We start from the raw sequence: 25,157 nt of genomic DNA on the forward strand, positions 1-25,157 counted from the left end.
AAAGGGATTTGCCTCATTAAGGCTTCATTAATAGATGCTAAAGTGACCCAAGGTTTCCAAGCTCTCCCGGGTCCAGGAACACAAAGGTTGGAAATTAATTGTATTCTTGATTTTCACGATTGATTGCACATTGTAGTCAATATAATCAATCGTAAAAAAAAGTTCTACGATTGCTAAGCTTTGTGCTATGGGCACCATACCTCATTAATACCATGCTTTCTTTTTTTTTCTTCAGTTCTGTATAACACCATGAAACTCAAATGAGATAAACTTCATGATTTCTTTTCTGTTTGATGGGGAGAAGCATTCATTGAAAATTCCAGTTAACTAACCTAAATATTGTGAAAAACAAAGCTTATTTTCCAAGTCTTAGCTGCTTCCACTAATGCAAAATTTGCTGTATTAACTGCAGAGAATGTTTTTTTTTCTTTCAAAATTTTCCCCCTTTAATTGGAAACTGTGTTAATAGCTTTGAAGTTGTTCAAAGTCCGATCAATTCTTTCATCAGGTACAGTTTTAGCCATTTGGTCAAGCTCCTAGAAAAGCAATAGGCAAATTTTGCTTTACTGTTGTATGAACAAAAAAATAATATATTGATTTCAGACTAGTTACCGTGTATCAATGTCAAAACAAATGTCTAGAAAATTCAGTCAGGTTTTTGTTTAAGTACTTAACATGCTTTTGATGGTAAACAGTGCTTTAACAAGGCCAGCAGCACATTTACAATGTACAACTAAGTCTGTGGTATGACCAACATCTTGACATAAATATTTACAATTGTTTATCCCAACTCAAAAGTTTATCAAGACTAAGATGAGAATCAGGGTGGGACATTACAATCACTTTACAGCTTTCTCCTTCACATCTTTCCATGACAATAACATCTTCAAATAGAGTGCTAGTACCATGCAATCTGGGGTATGTATTGGTGTAGGCCCTGAAAAGGCATACTCGTATCCTCCTGAAGGATGTTCCATAAAGCTGTTTGTAAGTTAGGGCAACTTAAAAACGACAGGCGATCCTTTCTTGTAATGAATAATGCATACCAGATTTTCATTGGCGTTCCTTCTTGCAGTTCCTGAGATAGGGCCACCAGTCATTTGTAAAGTCGCTCATAGCTTTATACGAACAGCTGTATGAAACACCTACCTGATAATAAAGTACCCATGAATTATCAGGACTCAAAAAACCTGACAAATTATATTACGCATTCATACCAGCTTGAAAAAGATTAAGAGCCTGAAGATATCCGCCAGCAACGAGCCTCACATTTCTACCCAAAGATGCCCATTCTCCTTGCCTGAAATCAAAAGTTCATCAAAAAATAAATTCAAAACCCCTTTAAAGTTGTTGCAATTTTGAAAAGTACCTCCCAATTTGTAAGTATTCCATTGTTTTTCTTATTCTATCGCAGCGAGGCTTCCCTTTAATGACTCTGGCTTGTCTCTTAACAGAAGATAGATGTAATCTCCATGATTACGAGAATGTTATCCTCCCGGTTACCAGATGATGATATCATCTTCATCTTCAGAACTTGATTCATGTTACCCTCCAGTTAACCTCACTCAGCCAGAGAAGGACAATAATTATACCTAAGTAGGGGTGGCATCTTGGAATGGAATTGGTATTCCTCAGCAACATTAAAAAACTCTCCTTCCAAGACTGCATCAAGGATGAAATGTTCCATCTGTTATCACCCTCATGGCCAAATCTTGCCTGGTGTAATGGGGGTCATAAGACTCGCAATATGATCCATGTGACATGTTACAAATGATGGGTCTCCGGTAATAGTCTGGGTATTACATTTACTTTATACTGGATCTTGTCTATGCTTACATGATACAAGATGCATTGAGGAATATGGGTGTATGTCATATACATCTGTGTGAAGCCTTGTGTTATACCCTCATATATTTTTAAAAAATAATCTCCAAAATCATATAAAAGGTTTATGGCATTGTGGAACTGATAAAATCATTATTCCGTATTAACTTTCTTTGATAAATGCATGAGCCTCTTCATAAGCATACCCCTGAAAATTCAGTTAGACATTTTCTTACAATAAGATATATTGAGGGAAGAGTGTTTGACATCGCCTGCACTGTTCATGCCACTCATGTTATGCACATCCGAAATGTCAAAGTTTTGCTTTTCTCATTCTACATTTACTTTTCATGAAATTTCACAGTTACGCTTGCTTATTCATATAAAATTGATGTTAGGGTGGACTGGATGTAAAAGAAAAGAGATGTTCTTGTTCAAGCCTAGATAGGAAAACTTATGAGGGATTTACATAAATGAAAGGAAAGTTGTGGGCAACATTAATTTCTACTACCAGTACATAAAACTGCATTACAAACAATCAGAATATATCTAATTCTGAATATGTAGGAACCTATACTTCATAAAACCTAGCCGATATAAGGAAAAATCCTGTCAATCATCTCCAAAGGGTCAAAACTGCAAGAGACAACCTTGAGCATGACTTCAGCAGTTTATAATGTGGGTAAACTCTGGAAAAAATATGGTGTTCTGTTTCAGTAATCTCAGATCATAATGGCTGCATTCAACTGTCACACTCTATCTTAGAAACATGGTTGCAAAAGACCACCACGGTTACATTTAAGTATTTTTTTTTTGCATTTGATTCCCCCCTAAAAAAGAGATGTTTTCAAAGTCTCAAATATGAAATGATGAATAGATGCAACTTGAATGGCCATCCTGCAAAACCACTTCTGATAAAATTTGATGCCACTCTCCACCCAGGTGTTAAATGGGTACCCCGTAGGAAGTGAAAGCCTATTATGCCTAGCAATCGAGTCTTGGAACTCTTGTTGGAATGCTCCCCAGGGAGTGGAGAGGTGCATACATTGTATGCGGGCATGGAAGGATCCGATGACCAGGGTAATAAGATGTATTAAGCGCTTTATAAATGTGGATTATTATTACTATCGAACACATAATGATAATACTATGGCAGGACTTCCTCGGTGTAGACGTATGCATTGCTTACAACCAAATTTGACCTATAACTTCAGTATGATCGGTGGGATTGAAATAACAGGGACAAAACAATGTGCTTTAAATCATAAAAAAAACTAATGAAAGAAATTTGAAAACTGATGTTTACATTCCAAGTGAACAGTATTACAAAGAGGTTGGTCTCTAACCATTTTAGTTCATCTCCTGACGTTTCCATTGAAAAATAACTTGTAAGCAGAAGTCAGACAGTAGAAAATCAAAGTACATAACAATATTTTAGACAGTACAAGAAGAATGCATGACTCTCAATATGAATAGTGAGTGAATGAGCAAATGTACACATAAATTGTAGGGCCTACATGTAGGACAAAAACTTGCAAAGAATAAAGTGTAACTACAACATAGCAAACATAACACAATTTCTAAAAGAGGAATGTATTCGAAGAAAACAGGTGGTGACAGAAAACATTGGAAACTAATTAAAGTTAACTTAACTCAATTCAAAATTAGTAGCCAAATAAATAATTCAAAAATTTCAATAAGCAACTTTCATTTCTTATCTCTTACTACTGTTGGTATCAATAGTAATAACATGTTTACTATGATATTGGTTCCATCATTGTTGATTCCACTTTAACAAAAAAAAATCTACTTGCAGTTTCCTTATTGTTTGTAGTTCTTTTTTAAAGTTTGCTTTCTATATTCTAAGGCACTCAGACAAGAAATAACACTTGTTGTAAGAGGCAAAAAACAAGGTTTTGAAATTCACATTATTGGGACAAGTAGCTAAAGAATTTGAGGTTAAAACTTAGCCTATCAGTTGTTTAAGGTGCAACACTAAATTTCATAAATTTCTGTGGATTCTAAACCATTCATCACCTCCAAGCTATATCAGATGAATAAAGACCTATACCAATATCTTTTCAAATGTTCAGCTGGTAATATTCTACATTGAAGAAAGAGCAAAGTCGCACCTTATCCATCTCTTTCAAGCAAAACGATTACCATCAAGGAAATTGCCAATTCATGGTGAATAGTTGGACAATTTTCTCAAAGATCCTTGAAGTGTCAACTAGATTTTGGGGTGAGGAGGTTGTAGCTATTGTTTTGGAGCTTATGTCTGGAAAGCACCTGTTAAAGAATGTGTGAGTGGTTGAGTTCAAGTTAGTATTTTCCACCCTAGCATGATATTCAAAATTTTTAGCAAAATGTGCTGCACTTAACCCAGGTGAGGAAATGGGTACCTGGCAGTTTATTCCGTGAATGCTCCAAGTGCACAGAACTGTATTTTACAACAGAAGGATGCTAAAACTTGCTTTAAAAAATAGACAAATATTTTCATCCTTGTACTACGGCGTGGTATCAACATTTGATTGAATACTGGTAGACTGCTTCAAGTTTAGACTTAAATTGTGTCTGAAAAGTTGAACTATAATTGCTAGATCAAACTGCACTGTAGTATATATTTTGATATGAAGAAAAATGAGCATTGATGAAAAATCGCTTGTATGTTGTCTGAAGTAATTGCACTTTACTTTTCCCTTTTGATTTGTAATATCAATGTGCGATTCTGGGTAAAGAAAATTATATGAACACACCCTGATTCTCCAAGATTAGAGGATTTTGGTAAGAGGGGATGAAGGAACAAAAAAAACTGGAATAGAGCTCAGAATGCTACTGCACCACAACCATTATATTTTTGTCCAGCAAGGTCGCAATAATCCATGCGTGGCAAAGAATATTAAATTCTAATCCCCAAACATGAACATTAAACACAAATAAGGATTAAAAAAGAGGCATGAAGTAGTATACACAGTTCAATCCTGTACTACTGTTTAAACCGTCAGCTATCAAAAACAAAGAAAACAGGCATTCTCTTGATCAAACCAATAGGAGAATTAGCACTTAATGTATTAATACAAGTTGCTTCAAATAAGATTAAAGGGGCCTATGTGATTATAAATAACTTAACAACTAACACTTTTCAGAAAAATTAATAAAATGTTATTTTCAAATGAACTTCTAGAGGAACCTACATGGTAAAATCAAGTGTGTTCAATGGAAAAAGATAGAAAAATCAACTAAAAAGGGGAGCGGGATGTAGGTGATGAAATAGTATTAATGCTTTTCTAATGAGATGGGCCCACAAAATAATGGTAAGGTGTTTTAAATGGACTAAAAATAAACTGCAATCAAACAGAAATTATTAAAAACCCATCATTGCAATTTTTTTAATATAAGTTTATTAGGTTGAAATGGAAATAAATGAATTAGATTTTTTTTCTTAAAAGTTAGAGTTAGAAAAAAAGGTATAAAAGACAATGAATAAAACAATAAACCACAATAAAAACCGAATAGGGGTTTATGAAACATTAAACTTACTGCCTTGCCGAACTTCTTGGCCTGTAAATGTTAGCAAAATCATACACAGTTTAAGTTTCCCTTGTAACTTCAAGAACTACACATTCTTCGAACATATCAATGTATTGATATACAAAATAAACCAAAAAAAAGAAAAACAAAAATATTACTGAATGATTGTATGTAAGAGCAGAGTAAGGAGACTTTTCCTGTATTTACTGAAACTTTTTACATACATGTATTCCTAAACTATACACTTTTTACCCTGGAAATGATTAGGGTTTACCTAGATCATATCATTCTACATCTCATTCTTGCACTAAAATTTGAGAGCATATCAGTTCCCAAACATATAATGTGGTAAAAATGAACAACAGAATTTCTAGGGAAATAGGAAAAAAAAGTTCAGGCTGTCATGCCTATTAAGTCTAAGGAAAAGAATACAATAAAATTGTAATGGATTCCAAAATAAAAAGAAATACACATGAATCTGAAAGACATGTACATGTATAGGTATGGCCAGGAAACTTGTATGAACTTATAAAACTTAAAAATGAAAAGAGCCATAAGCAATTCAAAAATACAATCATTTGAGTAGATGACAGTCAAAGTAATTCTTGTCAGAACGACAAACATCTAAACGACAAATACATAAAAGTACAAGTGACTTTAAAACACAACTTTCATGCTTGCTTTCAACAAAAATTATGCATGCTTATTCATCCGGTTGCATCAAAACTTCAAGAAATGTGAACATGCTTCCATATAGCATGACATACAACAAGAACAGCAGAACAATTGCCATACCACGTAAACCACATTCACAGTCAACAATACAATTTTCATGCAAAATATGACAAGTCTACTTTTAAGTCGCTCATTACAATGCAGAGTATCAAAAGTGATTATGACAAGGGAAATGGTGCATAATAAACGAATGGAAAACTTTTAGAGGAACTATTTCTGCTCATACCCCCCCATCTATATCTCTTATGTGAAGCGATTCTCCCCTGATTCCCCTAAGTAGGCCATTTAATAAAGTCTAAATAGGCTTGTTTTCAGTAAATAATAGCAAAAATAGCTTTCTAAATAATTACAAGGATACATTTTTGTCCTTTCTTCTTCAACCTTTGATTCAATAAAAAGACAAAAACTGTCCTAAAAGGGGAAAATTAGTTTGGTATGTTGAATAATTTGCATGTGGGGATAATATACCAGTATGGGTTTTTATTTCATCCTATCTTTTAAATACACATTACTCGAGAATGCCATTCTGCATTCTCCAAATGTTATGATAGGTATGATAGGTATGATAAAGACCCCCCCCCCCCACTTTTGTAAACAAATTGATTCAATCATGGAAATGACTCATATGGTGCATGAAAACTGAAACATCTCACCAAAAATAATAGAGACATCCCTTCCCACTTGTGTTACTGTTACATTGGATTTCATTTTCTGTCCTTTTCTGCCTTTTTTCTGCTTCTGCTTGGGGAGGCTTTTGGGGGAGTAGGGAATATGGAAAAACAATTCACATCACATACAGAAAGGTTGGGAAGGATTTCTCTGAAACCTTCAGGTCTTTGGGAATAAATGTCAAACATCAGTGCACAAATCAATTTATTTTCTGGCATGTCCCTGGGTGCAGAAGGTTATGGATTGGCAGCTAGATCTATCCTGAACTAAAATAAGATATCCAGATGGCAAAATATCAAGATATGATTGTCAGTTACATGCCAGGTGAAAGGTCTACTAAAAGGGAAACATTTCATTTTTGCCCAAACATTCGGCTAAAAATATAGATTTTTCCAAGGTTGGATTTGTTTCTCTATATCAAGCTGGTGCATGATTTTTCTATTATATAGGATTGATTTTACCCATTTTTCCCCCTTTTAAACCATTTATCAAAACATGATCTACAATCTAACTGAACTTGTCCATCCACTAAGTGACTTTTCTGTGTTGTTGTTTTAATTTTGAGAATATTGCATATGCAATGTAATATCATACAAATTTGCTTAATATTCTTAGTACTAACACTGCTACAAATTTATGCACATTGAAAGGACTTTGTACATCAAACTTTGCATATATTAAATATTTAATGGTATGTCAGAACCACGTCTTACTCTAGGCATTGATTAGTCTTTGGGTCTAAACATGAACTGAACCATCCATCCTTCAAATGAAGCTTCTCATGATTTCTGCCAGGACTTCCAACTTTGAAATGGAATCCACAGAGCAGATTGGGTGGCTACGGCCAAGAACCATGACTGATATTAATAACAGGACATGAAAATATGTAGATTTAAGGAAAAGAAGCACCTATGGCAGAACACAGAAGAGCAACAATGAAAACATCTCAACGCTTGTTTGTCCTTAGGTGAAGCACTCGCCCCTAATCCCATCAACTCTTATTGATTCTGGAATGACGGAGAATGCTTCACCAATGATGAAGAATTGTTCCTCACTACAAAACACTCTCCTCCCCCATCCTCATTCTCTCTCTCCGTCTCTCTCTTTCTCCCTCCCTCTCACTATTCCTTTCTTACAATCTCTGTTTTCTACATCTTGGATAAGGCCCAAAATGATAAGAAATCAAAATAAAATTGGACAGCTAAAGAGTGCTGCTTTGATGTCCTGAAGATGGCTTGAAACAGGATCATCATTAGAAGAGGAGCGATAATGAGAGAAGTCAATAAAAATATGAAATGCATATTGATAATAACTTGTTATAGCACATAGTATTCAATTGCTGTTTGTCACTGATTGTAGAAAAATGATATGACCAAAATATGGATTTATTCAAGATTTCAACAACCGTAACTGTCACTTAAAATGGATTTTGAAATGAAGAAAAGAGTACCAAATAAATGGATGTTGTTGTAAATAAAATGATTAAATAAGATCTCTTGTAAAATATCTACAACTAGACATGCCTCAATACAGCCGAATCTACCATGCTTATACATGATTCTGCTAAACGGATCTGATGGCAATCGTTTCTAACCAGTGATACAAATTAGTCTTGAAAATTGTTAGTGTGAACTACAAACAGCAGAAGATACCATGGAAAGTGGCTCAAAAACTGGCCACAATGAAGTGCTAAAGGTGGGTATTAGTTTAAGAAGTTAGGGAAAAAAGCAGGAAAGCAAAGAGGAAAAAACTGAATCAAAATAAAAAAAAGCAAAGGGAAATTGGCAATCTGGGATAAGGGGGTGTTAGCGTTATTTTTCTGCACAAGAAACAACTGACGGCAGAGCACTGTGGCTAACAAGAGGACCAGTCTGGGCATGCTCAATTCTATAGTCTGGTGACCCACCTGCGCAGCAGCCTTTCCTTGGATGGAGCTTCCTGTGACCAAGGAGGACGAGGTCTTTTCGTTAAGGGACTCCAGGCTATTGGAGTTGGAGTTATTGACCATGAGCATTGGGTTGCTGCTTTCAAAGGGTGGCCGCAGGTTAGTTGCACTGATACCCACACCACTGCCAAGTTTATTGGCAAAAAGCTGCTTGCGGGCTTCGACCAGAGAGTCTGATTTCCTGGAGCTGGACAGGGAGTTGGAGGTAAGGGAGTTCTTGGGGCCATTGGACTCGGGGTGAGAGTTGGTGGTTGGAGTTGAGGAAGAAGATGTTGTTGATTTGGTAAAGGCAGGAGGAGTTGTAGATGTCGTTGACTTAGACAAAGCGGGTGAATTTGTATTAGCGGTTTGCTTTGAAAAAGCAGACGACGATGTTGGTGTGTTTGAGGTTTTTGTAAAGGCAGTTGTGGAAGATGCATTTGTTTGCTTTGATAAAGGAGAGGTTGTATTTGTTGGTTTGGATGATGTTGAACTTGATTGTTTAGATAAAGTAGATGACATGGTTGAACTTATTGGTTTAGATAAAGCAGAGGATGATGTAGTTGTTGTACTTGTTGATTTAGATGAAGCAGTAGTGGAGGAAGATGTAACTGAGCACATAGTGGACAGGGAAGCCGTAGGAGGAGCAGAAGAAGTGGAGGAAACAGAAGGTTGTGATTTATGAGGTATAAGAGAGGGCTTATTAGGTGGAATAGGTGGAGGAGTACCTCGGGGTGACACATTGCGTTTTCCTGGGGTGATGGACGATGGAGAAGTCACCACAGGTTTCACTTTGTCAGTGATGGCAGTACTGCTGACACTTGTGGGAGCTTCTTTGGTTTGAGTGGTACCACTAGGCTCTGAGGAAGTGGAAGAATTGAGTTTATTTGGAGTGTTTCCAAGTGGATTGAAGACTTTCTTACCAACGGGACTGGTGAGCTGAGCTGCAGCTGCTTTCACATTCATTCCAACAAATCCCCTGGTTGGAGATTTATCCCTCGAGTCTTTGTCCTTTGGTGATGTAAGAGTGTTCCGTAACTGGGAGACTTTCCCAGCAGGTTCTTTTGCTTTCATTGCAGTATCCCCTGAAGCTAAAGTTGTCGGTCTGGACAAAGCATTGCTTTTAGGTTCACTTTTGTCCATTTTAGATGAGTCTGTACTGTCTGAGGATTTCTTTACAGGCAGTTGTTTGCTAGCTTCCTGAGATATATTTGAAGCCTTGCTGGGTTGTGGGGCAACAACTGCCACTGTAGGGGCACTCTTTCTCAGTTGAGATGAATTTGCAAACATGGCACTGCTGCTGGGTATCTTTGTTCCCTTCTGAGACACCCCTGATGAAGGTGAAGCAGAAGATGCTTTCCCAGATAGTTTGTCCAGACTTGAAGCAGGACTAAGAGGTTTATGGTCTTTGCCTGTGCCTTTGGAAAGGTTAGTGGTACCAGGCTTGGGCTTTGAGGTTATGCTTGGTTTCTTGCTTTCTGACAAGTTGCTCTTTGGACTTGGAGCAGCAGGACTCACAGAGTGTACTCTGCTCAAGGAAACAGTCACATTGATATCTTCTGAAGATGACGATGATGATGAGGCCTCAGACTTATCAGAATGAGGAGGAGTCTTGTATCCTTTTGCACCATAGATTTTAGCTGAAGCTTTTGGTTTAGCTACTGCTGGTTTGCGAACCGACCCAGGAGTCTCTTTTCCCTTAGTTGTTTTACCGTCACCACTGCTTGATATACTCTTTGCAGAACTTCCTTTTGAATTGCTATTCAACTCACTACCATTCGCTGCACGTCCATTAACTAACTCTGCAGATTTCTTAGAAGACTTCTTGAGAGATTCCAGCTCTTCTCTAAGCTCTTTAGTCCTCATTTCCTCCCGCTGCAACCTTCCCAACAACTGCTCTCGCTCAATATCAAAATCCGAGAGCTTCTTCTCCATCTCTGCTTCCATTTTCACACTTTTGTTCCTTTCTTCAGCGGCAAGCTTTGAAGCATTCTGCGCCTCAGCTCTCATTGCTTGTGCCTGGGTCTCCCATTCCATGGCTCTCTGTTGAGTGTCTCCGAGCTGCTGTGCTAGTAAGAGATGTTTGTCAAACATGAGCTTGATGAATTCTGCATGCTTCTTGCGTTCCTGAACCAGCCGACCCTGAGATCTCTTGCACTCCTTTTCTAGCTTGCTCTGCTGGGCCTTCTCAAAGTCCACCTGCAATAAAATACAAAATATAATATAACATAAATATTTAAGTGATGATGCGAGTTAATCACAACATCAATATCGCTGCTTGGGCAACAATAACTTGGATCTCAATGTTCAAGAAAGTAGAAATGCAGGACTGCAATAAAGCTGCCTCAAATAGTTTTGCTACTTTTTGACAAAGTTCAACATTTTTCATATTGTTATCAAGACAAGATGAGGAAAAATCACATCTTTGTGCTACTAAAGTAATGTGTGTTGCATGCATGCTTCAAGTCTAAAATATTGTCTGAAGTTGTGAGGACCAACTCATGACATCATTATGATGTCATGAGCAATGTTATATTCATGTATATTATGTTGAGTACAAGTCACAAGTTTGTCCGGGTAACTTTTGACATTTTAGTTTACTCTTTTTAATAACTGATTGGATAACAAATTTTTGTTGGAATGTGACAAGAAAATTTTGCTCAGGAACAAAAAAATTTTGGTTTACACCTGGATTATCATTCAATTTCTGAAATATCCAGAAAGGGCGCAAGACTTTTCAATGTATGAAAATGAAATACTTTGCACCTGAAACATCTAAAAATAAGACCAGTGGGCATTAAGTTTGATTTATAGGTAGCCTGCAATAATCAAGCAGCACCATATCTGTACAATAGGCAGATTTCTTTTCATTCTTGGGCATATTAAACAGGAAAACCTTATGTATACTCTAGACTGAGAAGTGCAGTACTATTTTCTGAATGTTATACAGATGTATGGATATAAAATTAAAGTGTAATCTACAAGAGTTTGGGCAATTTAAACAACTCCTTCAAGATTTTAAAATAATAATATACTTATATAACACTCTTTAATTTTCATCACTGAATTGTAATTTCTAGAGGCATGCACAGTGAACAATTGGAATCGATATGGGAGCGACTGAGAGAGAGAAAGATTGAGGGAACGAAAGAAATAGAAGTCAAAAAGCACAAGGGAGAGAATCAAAAGTAAGAGGAAGGAAGAGGAAGAGAGAAGAGTGGGAAGAGAAGGGAAGGGGGAGAGAATGAGAAAGGCAAGAGAGAGGAAAACACAGAAGAGAGAGAGAGAGCCTTTTAATAGCGATTTTCTTAGCATGAGTCATCATGCCCCCATGTCACCCCCACATGGGATGTGTGCAGTGGATTATAAAGGCTTCGGTCATATTAACCTGTTATATTCAAATCTCCCTACATTGCCAAGTACACACATTATCAGATGGTGGCTGGCTAGACAGTATGCTAAAATAACTCACAGCGTCATCTCAGTGATAGGCATCAATGACACTGTTGCATTGACGCTTAATCAAATTGCAAGTAAGCCTCGCGCGGTGTAATTAATCTAATTATGATTTTCTTGAAGAGGTTAATGATCAATTATAAAATAAAACGAAGCTTGATGCAAAAACACAATAATTGTATTATGCTACCAAAATATCTTTTATTGACACTTAATGACAATGCCTTATTGAGGAGCAGTGTGTTTTAGAAACAATACAACTTCTTGGATATTAGGCCTACATTGTAACATGATCTATAATGTTTAATTTCATTTACATGAATGCTGACTGATTTAATACATTAGAATTTGACATCTTATCAATAAAAAGTCATTATCAAATTTAGCTCCATAAATTCTTTCCTAATTTACATATTGAACGTGCAGTACAATGTGTTATTTTGCTCTGAAGGCACAGACAGACCTGCCAACCTCTGGGCATGAAAAACTGTATTCTGTGATAAAAAAAGTATTTTTCCCCCCAAAAAAGTGTATTTCATAATAAAATGCATGGCGCACTTGCTCATTGCCGCGCTCAAGCTGCATGCAAGCTAAAAAGATTGCAGATGAAAAAAAAACATCGAAACATGTGTATAGCTCACCCTGGTTTGAACAAAATGATTGAAAAAAAAGTTACCTGAAATTACATTGATCTTATATCCACATTTTTATAAATCTTATGAAATAGAGAAATATAGAGATGATTTTTCTCAATAAATTATGATTTTATTTTAAAAAAAAACATATTTTTAAAAGAAAACACATACTGCAAAAATGTACTACATGTAAATATGCCAAAAGCGTACTGGTTAGCAGGTCTGCGCAGATCAGGGGTATGGCATTTTTTGCTTTTAGGTTTCTATGCCTTCTTGTTTATAAAATCTTAATTCAATTCTTTGTACATCAATAATAATCATCTAGCTTTTAAGATTATGTGCTGCAGTAGTTAAGAGCTTTTGTATTATCAATAAATTCTGCAATTACAGAAAGTCTCCAGAGTCTGAACTATTAAAAACAGCATCAACAATTTAGACAAAGATAATAAGGGACATTTTCCTTGTGAAATTTTGCCCCTTCCCTTTCATATCAAATAAAGAAAGCTCCAGAAAGTTACAAGTCTTCATATAAAATACTCTAAGGTTATTTTTGGAATTATTCATGCAAAAATAATCCCTGAACAGAAAAACAATTATTTTACCTCAGAGTAGATTAATTTTTTAGATTATCAAAATTACATGTATTATCTGCCTCTGTTCAACCTATTTGTGTGGAGTTATACTTTATTGCTTTATTTATTTTCATTCATTTTGTTCAGACCATGATTAATCAAATGGCCAATTACACATAATCATAACCATTAGAATTCCTGAACTATATCCCATTAAAATTCTTTTACTCTTTTATACAAGTACTCTTGTTGTTGAAGCTTCAACTATTGAGTGGCCATTTATCATGGTTCACAACAAGCCCACACATGTAAACATGTTCTCATTGTGTCACTGACTGCATTCGACATTCTTGATCAGAAGAGGAAATAAATATGACAAGGAGAGCCAGCAATTAATTAGACTGAATTAATCCAATTACTCTCAGACACCATATTGTTTGCATCTAATTTGACATTTGGCACCTGTACTTTCAACTAGAGGTTACTTGGGCCTACATGATGCAGGAAATGCTTGTGTTTCCTCCATCTAATGTAGTCACTTCAGCAGGATGAATATGAAATCAATTATTGATAAAATAATCCATCATTTCCATCATGAGAATATTAACTACAATAGAATTACACCCTTTTCTTCCTAGCTATTTAATCATTTGGTATGTGTTTTGGATTCCAGGCTATTATTTGACAATATAACATGTCAGTGGATTGATTAAGTTTTTCCATAATATATTTCCCTGAGGTGAAGTACATTTCCCTAAACATGCTTTGTGACAAGGTTTTGGTTTTAAGCATGTGAGAATTCGACCTTGGGATAGGATTTGGTGTGACAAGATGTTTGGCTTAATGTTCAGATTTTGCAAAGGAACAAATCTGCTGCCACATCAAAATGTCACAGAAGGTTCTTTCAGACCACCTCGAAGTTCGTCAGTTCCAGGTATTCTCTGATCGGGAAATTTACCCCGATCAGAAAATACCAGGTATTTTGGTAATGTGAAAGCAAACTACGTGTAATTTCCCCGAAAGAAAATACCCGCTAAATAGTAGGTACTTGGCGAAATTACGAGAACTTTCGCGGGGATTTTTCCAAGGTCGCAGGTATTTTGGCGATGTGAAAGCAAATTACGGGAACTTTTAGCCCAGCGTGTCATTGGGCGCGGGAGCTGTGGGTGGCTGCTGGGCTAGTGATTTTGAATCTCGCGCCTTGCCTGTTTATCAGACCATACTGCGCATGCTCGTAACTTCAGGAACTTATCCCGAAGGGTATGGTTCAGGGCGGTGTGAATGCAGGAATAAATTAATGGGTATCTTTAGCCTAAAAAAGTTCTCGTAATTTAACGGGATTCTTGTGATCGAGGCGGTTTGAAACCACCCAGAATCAACTATTAATTTTATGTACTACATCAAGAGGGGCATTGCAATAACCCTGAATATATATTACAATATATTCAGTGAGTACTACATGTACACTAAAAAGTTGAATCAACCAACAATTCAAAGAAACATACATGTATATAAATAAACTGGCAACTTCCTTGTCATTCGCTATAAATTCAGAATCCCCAAACAAATATACATATTTCCAAAAAGCCCTTCATTTGTTACATACATTGTACATGGCAAATGAAGAGAGGCATCCGATTCCCAGGTTTTCCCCAAGTTCTAGGGCAGCTTTAGAAAATCTAGCTTTTGACGTCTAAGGCCAATGAAAAGTTTAGTGTACTTCTGTCGTGATGGACTGCCCATTATGATGCCTCTATAACAAAACGGTTCTTTTGACCCGAGGCGATCAGAGTTGGTGAACCTCACAATAAATGACCCTAACAAGTCTTTTTTTTTAACCTGGGAGACAGGTTCATGTATTCCCACTCAATGCAAGTTTAAATTGCTCTCGAGATTAAACACACAGTTTGCTCAAATCACCTGTGTGTATGATTTCACTTGCATGTATGCGTATGACAGAACAGAGAGCGATGCATGCATAATGAATATCAATACATTGAGTAGGCCTATAGTGGTACATTCTAGAATGATGCTCGAGATAAATTATGTTCAAAAGTGATAAGAACTTAGCTTGGAAATAAACATAGCGCTGAGCAAAGACGTACTAAAAAAATTTAGCCCCCGCCCCCCCCCAAAAAAAAAAAGAAACAGTTGATTGGAATAACAAAATCCATTAACAAGTTTTGTGTAAAAGTAAAAGTGTGTAAAGGTCTCTTGTAAAACTGACAAGACCCCACACAAATCTAATAGCATCATACAGATGCATTGTAACACTAATTGCTTTTCATTGTACATGATAAGTGACATCTTTGCATTAATGCTGAAATTGAGATGATAAAGTAGGCCTATACGAATGGAAAAAGAAAAGCAATAGAGGGAGAAATGGGGAGGGGTGGAAGAAATGGGGAAAGTCTGAACATAGGCAGAAATGGAGAGAGCCATGCCTGAGGAATAGATTTAGAGGTAAAGATGTTTGTACAATGATTTTGTGTGAAATGATCAGTCAATTGACTGACCTCATAGGAGTTTATAGCCCTCCTTCTAAATCACACGACTTTTACAATCACCAAGGACCCCGTTGAGGAAGGACTTACTGTTGTTCACGAGCATCGGACTGGTTGAATACCATGATGCGTTTGATTTTTGGAGTTGCGTTATGAGTGCATCTTTTTCATCAAAGGGCCCCTTGGAATTTTAAAATTTCTGTATTTTTTTGGTTTCTCTACATGCAGGCTGGTACATAATGCCTACAAATCTGAAGACCCTTTAATACTCATTAAAAAAAAATTGATTTAACACCCTTGATGCTGCTACATTGTAATATGCATCTGATGGGGATATTTGTTTTTTAGCATCATCTCGACCCCATTTAATACAACATTTGTTTGTATCATAATGAATGCTACATTTTCTATTACATGAGTCTATAATGATCACTATACAAACATTACAACAAAAACCCTTCTGTGATTCACCTGGTGTAATAGCCCCCCACCCTAGAACCCCCCCCGCTTCATTCCATGATAGAAAATGGTCTGGGACTCAGCCGATTACAACTTATCATTCAAGTAATTCATACCAGTCATTGTGAATGTTAGTGATTACAAAGTTTTATGAAAGCTAACTCTTTTTTATTCCTACCTGCTGCATGAGTCTTTCCCTCTCCTTTTCCAGCATGTATGTGACATCATCTCCTTGTGCTGTGTCTTGAGCATGTCTTCTCTTCTCATCCTCAAGTTCATTCACAGCCTAAAAATACACAGGTCATACAGAAATTAAGACTTCAAATTGTTCGAAAAAAACTTCTACGTTGATGTTTATACAGTAATCAGCATGCTATCATCATCATCATCATCACCACCACCATCATCATCAATCATTATCTTCATCATCATCATCATCATCTTCATCATCATCATCATCATCATCATCATCATCATCATCTTCATTATCATCATCATCATCATCTTCATCATAGTCTCCATCATTGTCACTACTGTTATTGACTTTAAACATATTATCATTGCAATTATCACCATTTTATATTTTCATAGAAAATTAGACCTTGAATTGTCAAACTACAAACTTCTAAGTTAACATTTTTTCAAGTTAACAAACTTCTTTGTAAACGTTTTTGAAGTAATTTGCATGCTATCATCATCACCAATACCAACATCATTATAATTTTTATCATTACCACCATCATCATCATCATCATTCTTATCATCAAAATCAACAACTTCTATGTAAACATTTTTGAAGTAATCTGCATGCTATCATCATCACCAATACCAACATCAATATAATCTTTGTCATTACCACCATCATCATCAGTGTGATCATCAAAATCACCTAATCATCAGCAGCATTACTGCCCCCATGGCACCTGGCTGTCGTTATCATCATCATCATCATCATCTTCATCGTCATCATCACCATTGTCATCATCATCATCATCTTCATCATCATCATCACCACAATCACCACCACAACCATCATCATCATGTCTACAGTTACCTTTGAATGACTGGTTTTGAGTGTCTGGACTTGGTTCTTGAGCCTCTCCTCTGCTTTCCGATGATGCTCTATGACAGCATGCAACGAAGCCACCACATCTTTGGTATCTGTTCCCTTGGTTTTCTCCTCGTCCGAGTCACCCTTCCCTGTGGCCTTCTCACTGTCTCTCACCAAGGCTGTGTAAGGGTTGGCCAAGGTGTACTGCCGATGGGGATTCTTGGAGGGTTTCAGCAGCTTGGTACGCTCATTCTAAAGAGAGAAGAAAAATAGTAAAAGAAAAAAATAATTCAACTTTCTAAAGGTGAAGATTAAAGTTCTCATTTGAATCAAATGTAGTGATCATCATTTTTATTAAAATGTATATTGTTTACTGCTTTATAACAAAAGTAGTGGCTATATCAGATTTGTATACAAGACCCTATATCTGCAATAATACATCCAAAAATATAATTTCGAAAACTATGTTTTTATTTCAAAGGAGAGAGGTGTTGATTTATTTACTACATTTTTTTGCAGTGGTAATCTTTTTTTATAAATGCATCTCTAAGCCAATCTACTTTACTTTTTTGGGGCCCCTTCCTTTGCATTCCAATATTTTGTGTAAGAGAGTATGTATCTGATTTATGTCTTGGGAGCAGCATGTCTGGGGGCACATGCCTCCGGGCAACAGTGCTGAATTTCGCTTTTGAGCCCCCTGAACCACATGCCATTCCCACATTTCTTTATATGTTTGAATACTGTATTTGTTTATTCTAATGTATGTGTATGTACTTTTTTATATTGGTAGAATAAATAATGATAAGATGTGAGGAGAGATATTGTTATTCATGCTACTTCAATTAAAGCAATTTGTTGACAGTTTCTTGGAACATTGTGATTAAAAAAGGAATGGGTGTTATCAATAAAACATCAAAATTCATTTCTAACCAAAGCTTTAATATCATTGATAATTACAGATAAGATATAATGCCTTAATTTCTCATGCAAAACATGTAAATTGATTAAAGAAGAATTAACGCCAATGCTCCCACAGACATGATAACCAAGCCAAGAAACTTATCTAAATCTTCTATAATTTCCAAATCAAATGTTAACATCTTACTACATGTACAATCAGATATTAACATAAATGGCATCCCACATCTAAAAGCTTTCATGATAACCGATCAAGATCTATATGTATGTCATTTCTAATTTTTCAACTACTACAAAACTTCACATTTATTTTTCTAAAAAAAGGGGGTGTAATTATTTGACATCAAATGAATATATCAAAATACAAACATGTAGATATCTTTATAGCTGAGCCAATAGGGACCTTTTCCATTCCCTTCTTCACAAGAGAATTTTCAATCATGCAAGACTTTGAAGCAAAAATTAACTTATTTTACTGTAAAAGTGTCATCTGACTGAAATTCTGGATATTAAAGGTATTACACCCTTTCTTCTACATGTAATACTCTCTATTCCAATCCTGCCACTTCCCTCCAACATTTTTTCTTTCAAAAGATTTAGCAAGAACAAATGAAATACAAATTTTCTATATTTTTTTTTTCAACTTGATTTTTCTTTATGATGCATAAATTGCTTTCTCTTTCAACCTTTTCTCCTTCAATATTTCCATTTTGTGGTGAATATTGAGTTGACCCACTTCTGATTGGATAACGGATGAACATCATATCCAGTCATCAAGTAGGGCTCATCATATATTTCATTCAGGCATGGTGAAATCTATATGGTGGATTTGGTGAATATTTCACCCAATTTTATCACATTCAGCTTCTGGCATCCTATCATGAACCCATGATACTCGCAATGATATTAGGTTTTATATTTGGTCATTGCGCCCAACAATACGTCTTCCTTGCTTCATTAAATAGGCACCATGAGATGGGGACGGATGATTGGCTATCTGACTGGAGTCACTATTTATCTTGCTAATCACTGAAGCGACTCTGCTCTAGTATGCCTGCTGATTAAACCTAAGGATAGAGCCCGAATACACTTGGCATCTTCACAAAGCAACTGTCAATTTTTCGCAATTGCAGGGCACAATTGACAACAGAAAATTGCAAACATGGATTAAAATGACACAGACCGTGTACTTTGCAACATTTGCTCTGAAAGGGGTTTATGATGCGGAATATTGTTACACAGTACATGGAAGACAGAATGCTTCACGATGCATGATTTCTATAATGGCACTTGAGGGAGGCAGTGTAGTACGCAATAAAAAGAATCAAGGCTTTTACTTACAGTACATCTATACCCATTGTTAAAAGTCATGTCTTGAACAATGCTACAATTTAAGACCCATATCATCATCTGTACGGAAGATTAGACTCAGTTTACTCGCCTACATGTAATCCATATACACCACCATACCTTATTCTACATGTAGCTGTGCATACATGTAACTAGAGTTTCTAAAGAATACTGTATATGTACTGTATTATGAAAGATAAAACACATCGGCCCGTATTCTGAAGTCGGGTTTAACTTGGACCATGGTCTAACTCTGTGCTAAAGTTATGGACAGCCAAAAATTAAAAAAAATTTGACATTGGATGTTTCTGTAATACGTTTACTGTGCTCTCTCCTAGCTCATGAATGGTGATGAAAGCTATCTTATTTATCATTGTTAAACAGTTAAGAACGATTTGAGAGAAAAATGAGCTGACATTGCAATTATACTGTTAGAGATTTTTGCCACTACTGGCTATCCATAGTTAGACCATAACTTTAAACCAGAGTTTAAATTAAACCCGACTTCAGAATATGCCATCAACTGTAAACATGTTGCTATGTCAGGGCACAAATCAAATTATGTTAGCAATGCCACGAAGCTCCCCTCCCCCTCCCCCAGACCGAGTAATGAATATCAATCAAATGTGAACAGCAACATTAAACATCACCAAGCTGATCATCTATTATAAACATAAATTTATGTCATGTTCATCAGACAACAGGATCTCTGGTCTACTACAAAATAGCACTGGGTTGAATTTTAAGATCTACATTGTAGGTATCAGTCACTTGCCATGCAACAAAGATGAAGCAGACAGTATAATACCTTAATATATGATAGATAATATTGATTCAGTATTATGATTCTCACATACTATTACTGTGCCTGATCATATATGAGTCATACAGGTGTATCATCGCATCTACATCTAGAAAAAGCTTAACTATTCAATATTTTATCAGAGATCCTCTCACACGTGCAGGATGCAGCCATCTTGATCTTATACAGGCTATTCAGTATTCACACAATATAAAATTTACCGTATAAGCTGGAATTTCAGAAATTTTCCGACACTTGCAAGCGAATCAAAATCACAAGTAACACAATATGTCCACAAGTAGTACAAAAAATTAATTTGGACAGACACGGCAAACCATTTTTTTTTCTATGCCATTCTATTCAAAAGAACCAATCTACGTTTTTTCAATAAAAATTGCGAATATTAGTAGTAGTTTCAATTTTTTAGTTTCGAAGTCATCTACCTGTAGTTTTATTATTAAAAAATCAATCACATACATGTATAAAGAGTAAATAAGCTTTCAGATAGCAAAACACAGAAAAGAAGTAATATCTTTCATTTTCTAAAAAGACTCTACAGACTAGGTTTTATCTCTCATGACACAATGAAGCCTCAAGGCAACAAGATAATTAGCAGCATTCAGTACAAGCAAGGAGCTTAAACTTGCACAGGTCGACTTCCATATAAAAAAAGTCACAGCAAATATACATTGAATTTTTCCTACATGTATTAAAGTCGAACAGATTTTGTGATCCCAAAAGATTTGACTTCTATCAAAAGGCAAAGTTACAGGTCTGTATTTCATTTGTGGGAATGTAATTAAAATGCATGATGATGCATGATGAAAATACACAACTGTGTATGGATCGCACCGCTGATGGATCGTACCTACAACATACATGAAGAAGACCCACCCCCCCAGTTGACAAAATTTTAACAAACTATCAATTTTCCTAGTTTACAAAATATCAATTTTCTTTACCCATATAACGGCATATATACATTCAAATTCAACTTTAAGAGATTTGTTGTTTATGCTTACAAAGCCGTTTCATTTTAATAGTAGGCCTACATGTATTTGACTATATGTTAACTACAGCGTACACTTGTGCATATGGTACGGACTAAACTAACTTCAGAGTAAAATCTTCATTTGATTGGTTCCCCATTAAAATCACACCAGCAACCTTCTTGCATACATGTGTACAACTTGCTGCCCCCTACCCCTAACACCTCCCCCCCCAAAAAAAGGGTGCCAAATAGTCACGGCCTGCACCATACATGTATACTTGATCATTATTTCTGTGCCCAGATAAAAACATGCTACTTGCGAGCTCTTTTAAATAATGCTGCAATTAAAGGTCATACTCCCATATACAGTACATGTATGTTTATTGTATCTTTCAAATATTGTTTGATAGAATGGTGAATTAAAAAGAAACAGATATAAAAGCTCTCAGAGACATTTAAACCTTGTATACATTGATCTCCATGATCAAGCACTGGCATCAAAGCCTGCCGCTGCTGAGTGTACTGCTAGCTTTGAACAACGAACAAGAAGTGCTGTTTACACAGTTACCTATGGGAATATTTTGAATGCCTCGGCTATATGACCTTTATGTTCATAGTAGTACACTGGAAAATGAGATCAATCTCCTGATACTACAACATTCATGTTGCTTTGCAGGAGATGTAAAGCTGAAAGTTTTCACCCATGAAACCTTGAGATGTCATCTTGAAGTACAGTGTATGAAAGTCTTCGGCTCAAAGTCATATTATAATGCATCTTTTATCGATAGCATTTATAATTTCCTGTTGCTCTTTTGCCATTCATAAACCAACTTTAAAATGGCTTTAAAGTGCTTTCTAGAATTAAAATAAAAAAAGCTTCATTTAGGATATTGAAGCAAAAAATACATAAAAGAGAATGATGAAAGAGTGAAAAAAAAATGCAATAAAGCTATAAAGGTTTGAAATTTCTGTAAGTAACCCTTTCATTGATGGCAGTCATCATTAACTGCAAATTGTATCTACAAAGGGCTCTTATGAAGCACCTACATGTATACATGTTGTCAAAATACAAAAAAAATAAACATTCCCATTCTTAGCTGATTTAAAGGTCAAGTCAACCTCAGAAAAATGTTGATTTGAATCCATAGAGAAAAATCAGACAAGCACAGTGCTGAAAATTTGATAAACATCGGATGTAAAGTAAGAAAGTTATGACATTTCAAAGTTTCCCTTATTTTTAACAAAATAGTTATATGAACGAGCCAGTTATATCCAAATGAGAGAGTCGATGATGTCACTCTCTATTTCTTTTGTTTTTTATTGTTTTGATTACACGATATTTCAATTCTTACGAATTTGACGATTAGGACCTCCTTGCCTGAAGCACAAAATGTTAAAATAATGGAATTCCACGTGTTCAGGGAGGAATGAAACTTCATTTCACATGATGACAATAACAAGAAAATAAAAATATTTCATATTTCATCTAATAAATACAAAAGAAATAGTGAGTGAGTGATGTCATCAGTTCCTCATTTGCATACCGACCGAGATGCGCATATAACTGTTTTGTGAAATGAAGCGATGCTTTAAAATGCCATAACTTTCTTATTTTACATCCAATTTTGATGAAATTTTCAGTGTTATGCTCGTTGAATTTTTCTCTTTTTATTCAAATCAAGTTTTTGTTGGGGTGGACTTGTCCTTCAATAAAACTTCTGATAGGTCTAATTCCACAGATGTACTACTCTCTTTGGTGGTTGTCAGTCTGCTGAGGTTTAAAAGATAATTTCCTTTTTTAATTGATGAACAATGTGTGTTGAATTAATGTCTCGGTAAAAATCTTAAATTTGAAAGAAAAAAAACAGGTTGATACATGTGTATTGCTCTTTTCTTTAATAAGACCTTGTTTCCCCCTCAAACCAGGCAAGTTTATTTTCTCTGAAAGTGGAAACCAAATTACTCTACTGCAGATGACATAATTACTTGGATGAAAAAACAACTTGCGTATCACCATGTAATTTAATAAAATACATGAATTCTCTATTAACAGGATTGCCGATTAAGGACTCGCCCAAAACAGGAACCATCCCAATTGACCCCTCCACAGCAAACCTCCTCTTCCTTATTAATCTTGCAGTGTATTTTGAAAAAAGAACACTTGGGCCCAATAACACAAAACTTAGCATTTGAGAGTACACTGACTTTTACAATCAATTGCTCACAATGATCAATGCCACTGTCAGAAAATTAATTCCAAAAATTGATCATAAAGCTCAGTGATACAGGAGCCCTAAAGATCCTTGGTCCAACCCTGTTCTAATATCCGTCCATTCAGTCCCGGGATAATTGCTCAATTTACTTTGGTACGCTGTGGGCCATAATTTAAGAATTCACACCACAGATGGATTTGTTTTTTTTTTCATAACAAGTCATGGATTAACTCTTGAACATCTACCATTAAAATGTTATCCATGAACAGAAAGAAAAAAAAATATCTGAAAAGTATGAAAGAACTAAAATAAATTAATGCAGAACATTTCTAACTGCACATTTTATTTTCAGTACTCTATTTTCAAAGGTTAGGTCTGAATCTATTCTTGAATCTTCTAATACATACAATCTTGATTCTTATGCAAACAAAAAATAAAATAATGAATACTCAAACAATAACAAGAATTGAATGAATACTTTCATTTTTTTCAAAAATGCAGAATCTTCAAAGTTGGAAAGTTTACTTAATTTAAAAAAAAAATTCAAGTTCAAGAGAAAATCTTGGGAACTCAGTAGCCTTCATCGCTGAAGAAAAAGCAAATCATTTCAATTTGCGTTTAGGAAATGTCGTTCATCTGCTAATTTTCCTTATCAGCCTTTTCTGTCACTTTTTTCTCCAAGCCCTTCAAAACTTTTTTGTGAATGCACTGCCTTGTCAGTTGTCAATCCCCCACTTTCATGGGGTATATCACCATAAACTTGAAGACTAATGACTTGTAAGGAAGCTGGGATCTCTAAAGGCTTCCCAAATTTCTCAGACTACCAATCTTTCCTCGTTTATGTTCCGTTCCCTTCTACCTTCATTTAGCCCGCTTAAATAGCGTTATCTGCATCATGCAAAAATTGTGATAATGATGTACAATTTCCTATCGATGCTGAAATATACAGCTCAAGAATGGTTCGAATGTAGAGGAATAATTCACATAGTGATGCATATTGCTTTATTAATCAATGTTTATTGAGGTGAATCTATTTTGTTTGCAGAGTCAAATGTTTTGCACAAAATATTCCATTATCATGCACAAATTATGTTTCAAAAACAATTCAATTCCTTACAATTTTTTCATTTGTAAAGATTGGTGAAAGACTGTAATTAGATCATATTTTCAAATCAATTAACATCACGTTTTTATCACATTGTACAAAAATCTCTATGGAAATCACACATTTTAAAGAATATCTATACTTTTATGATTATGATATGAGTGATATTATGAGAGCACTAATACGCAAAGTGTGTGACAATTTTGAATGGGACTGTATGCGACATGATAGCCATGCTCGATACGCTGTTTAAAATAATTCCCACCCATAATGCATTGCAATAAAAAAAATGTGACTTCAGAAAGCAGTTCTTATCTTCGCAGAATACCAAAAAAGTTAAGCAGAAAGTCAATATCTAATATAACATCCTTTTTAGATTTTGGCTAATTGACATTTGATAGCACTGCTGTACTACCAA

General features: G+C 35.6%; 1 protein-coding gene across 3 annotated transcripts in view; it reads right to left on the bottom strand.

Moving 5' to 3' along the window:
* The window catches only part of LOC121411567 (cortactin-binding protein 2-like), an 87,475-nt gene that overhangs the window by 37,145 nt on the left and 25,173 nt on the right, over window positions 1–25,157 (bottom strand). For 2 of the 3 annotated variants that reach the window (XM_041604360.1, XM_041604361.1), the window contains exons 3-5: window positions 17,364–17,612; window positions 16,488–16,595; window positions 9,412–10,882 (exon numbers count right to left, since the gene is read on the bottom strand). In XM_041604360.1, coding sequence (XP_041460294.1) covers window positions 9,412–10,882; window positions 16,488–16,595; window positions 17,364–17,612 — 1,828 coding nt within the window. The remainder of the gene's footprint in view (window positions 1–9,411; window positions 10,883–16,487; window positions 16,596–17,363; window positions 17,613–25,157) is intronic. The other variant, XM_041604362.1, reaches the window with a different exon arrangement.

This window comes from Lytechinus variegatus, chromosome 3 (assembly GCF_018143015.1).
Source record: "Lytechinus variegatus isolate NC3 chromosome 3, Lvar_3.0, whole genome shotgun sequence".
Taxonomy (NCBI): Eukaryota; Metazoa; Echinodermata; class Echinoidea; order Temnopleuroida; family Toxopneustidae; genus Lytechinus; species Lytechinus variegatus.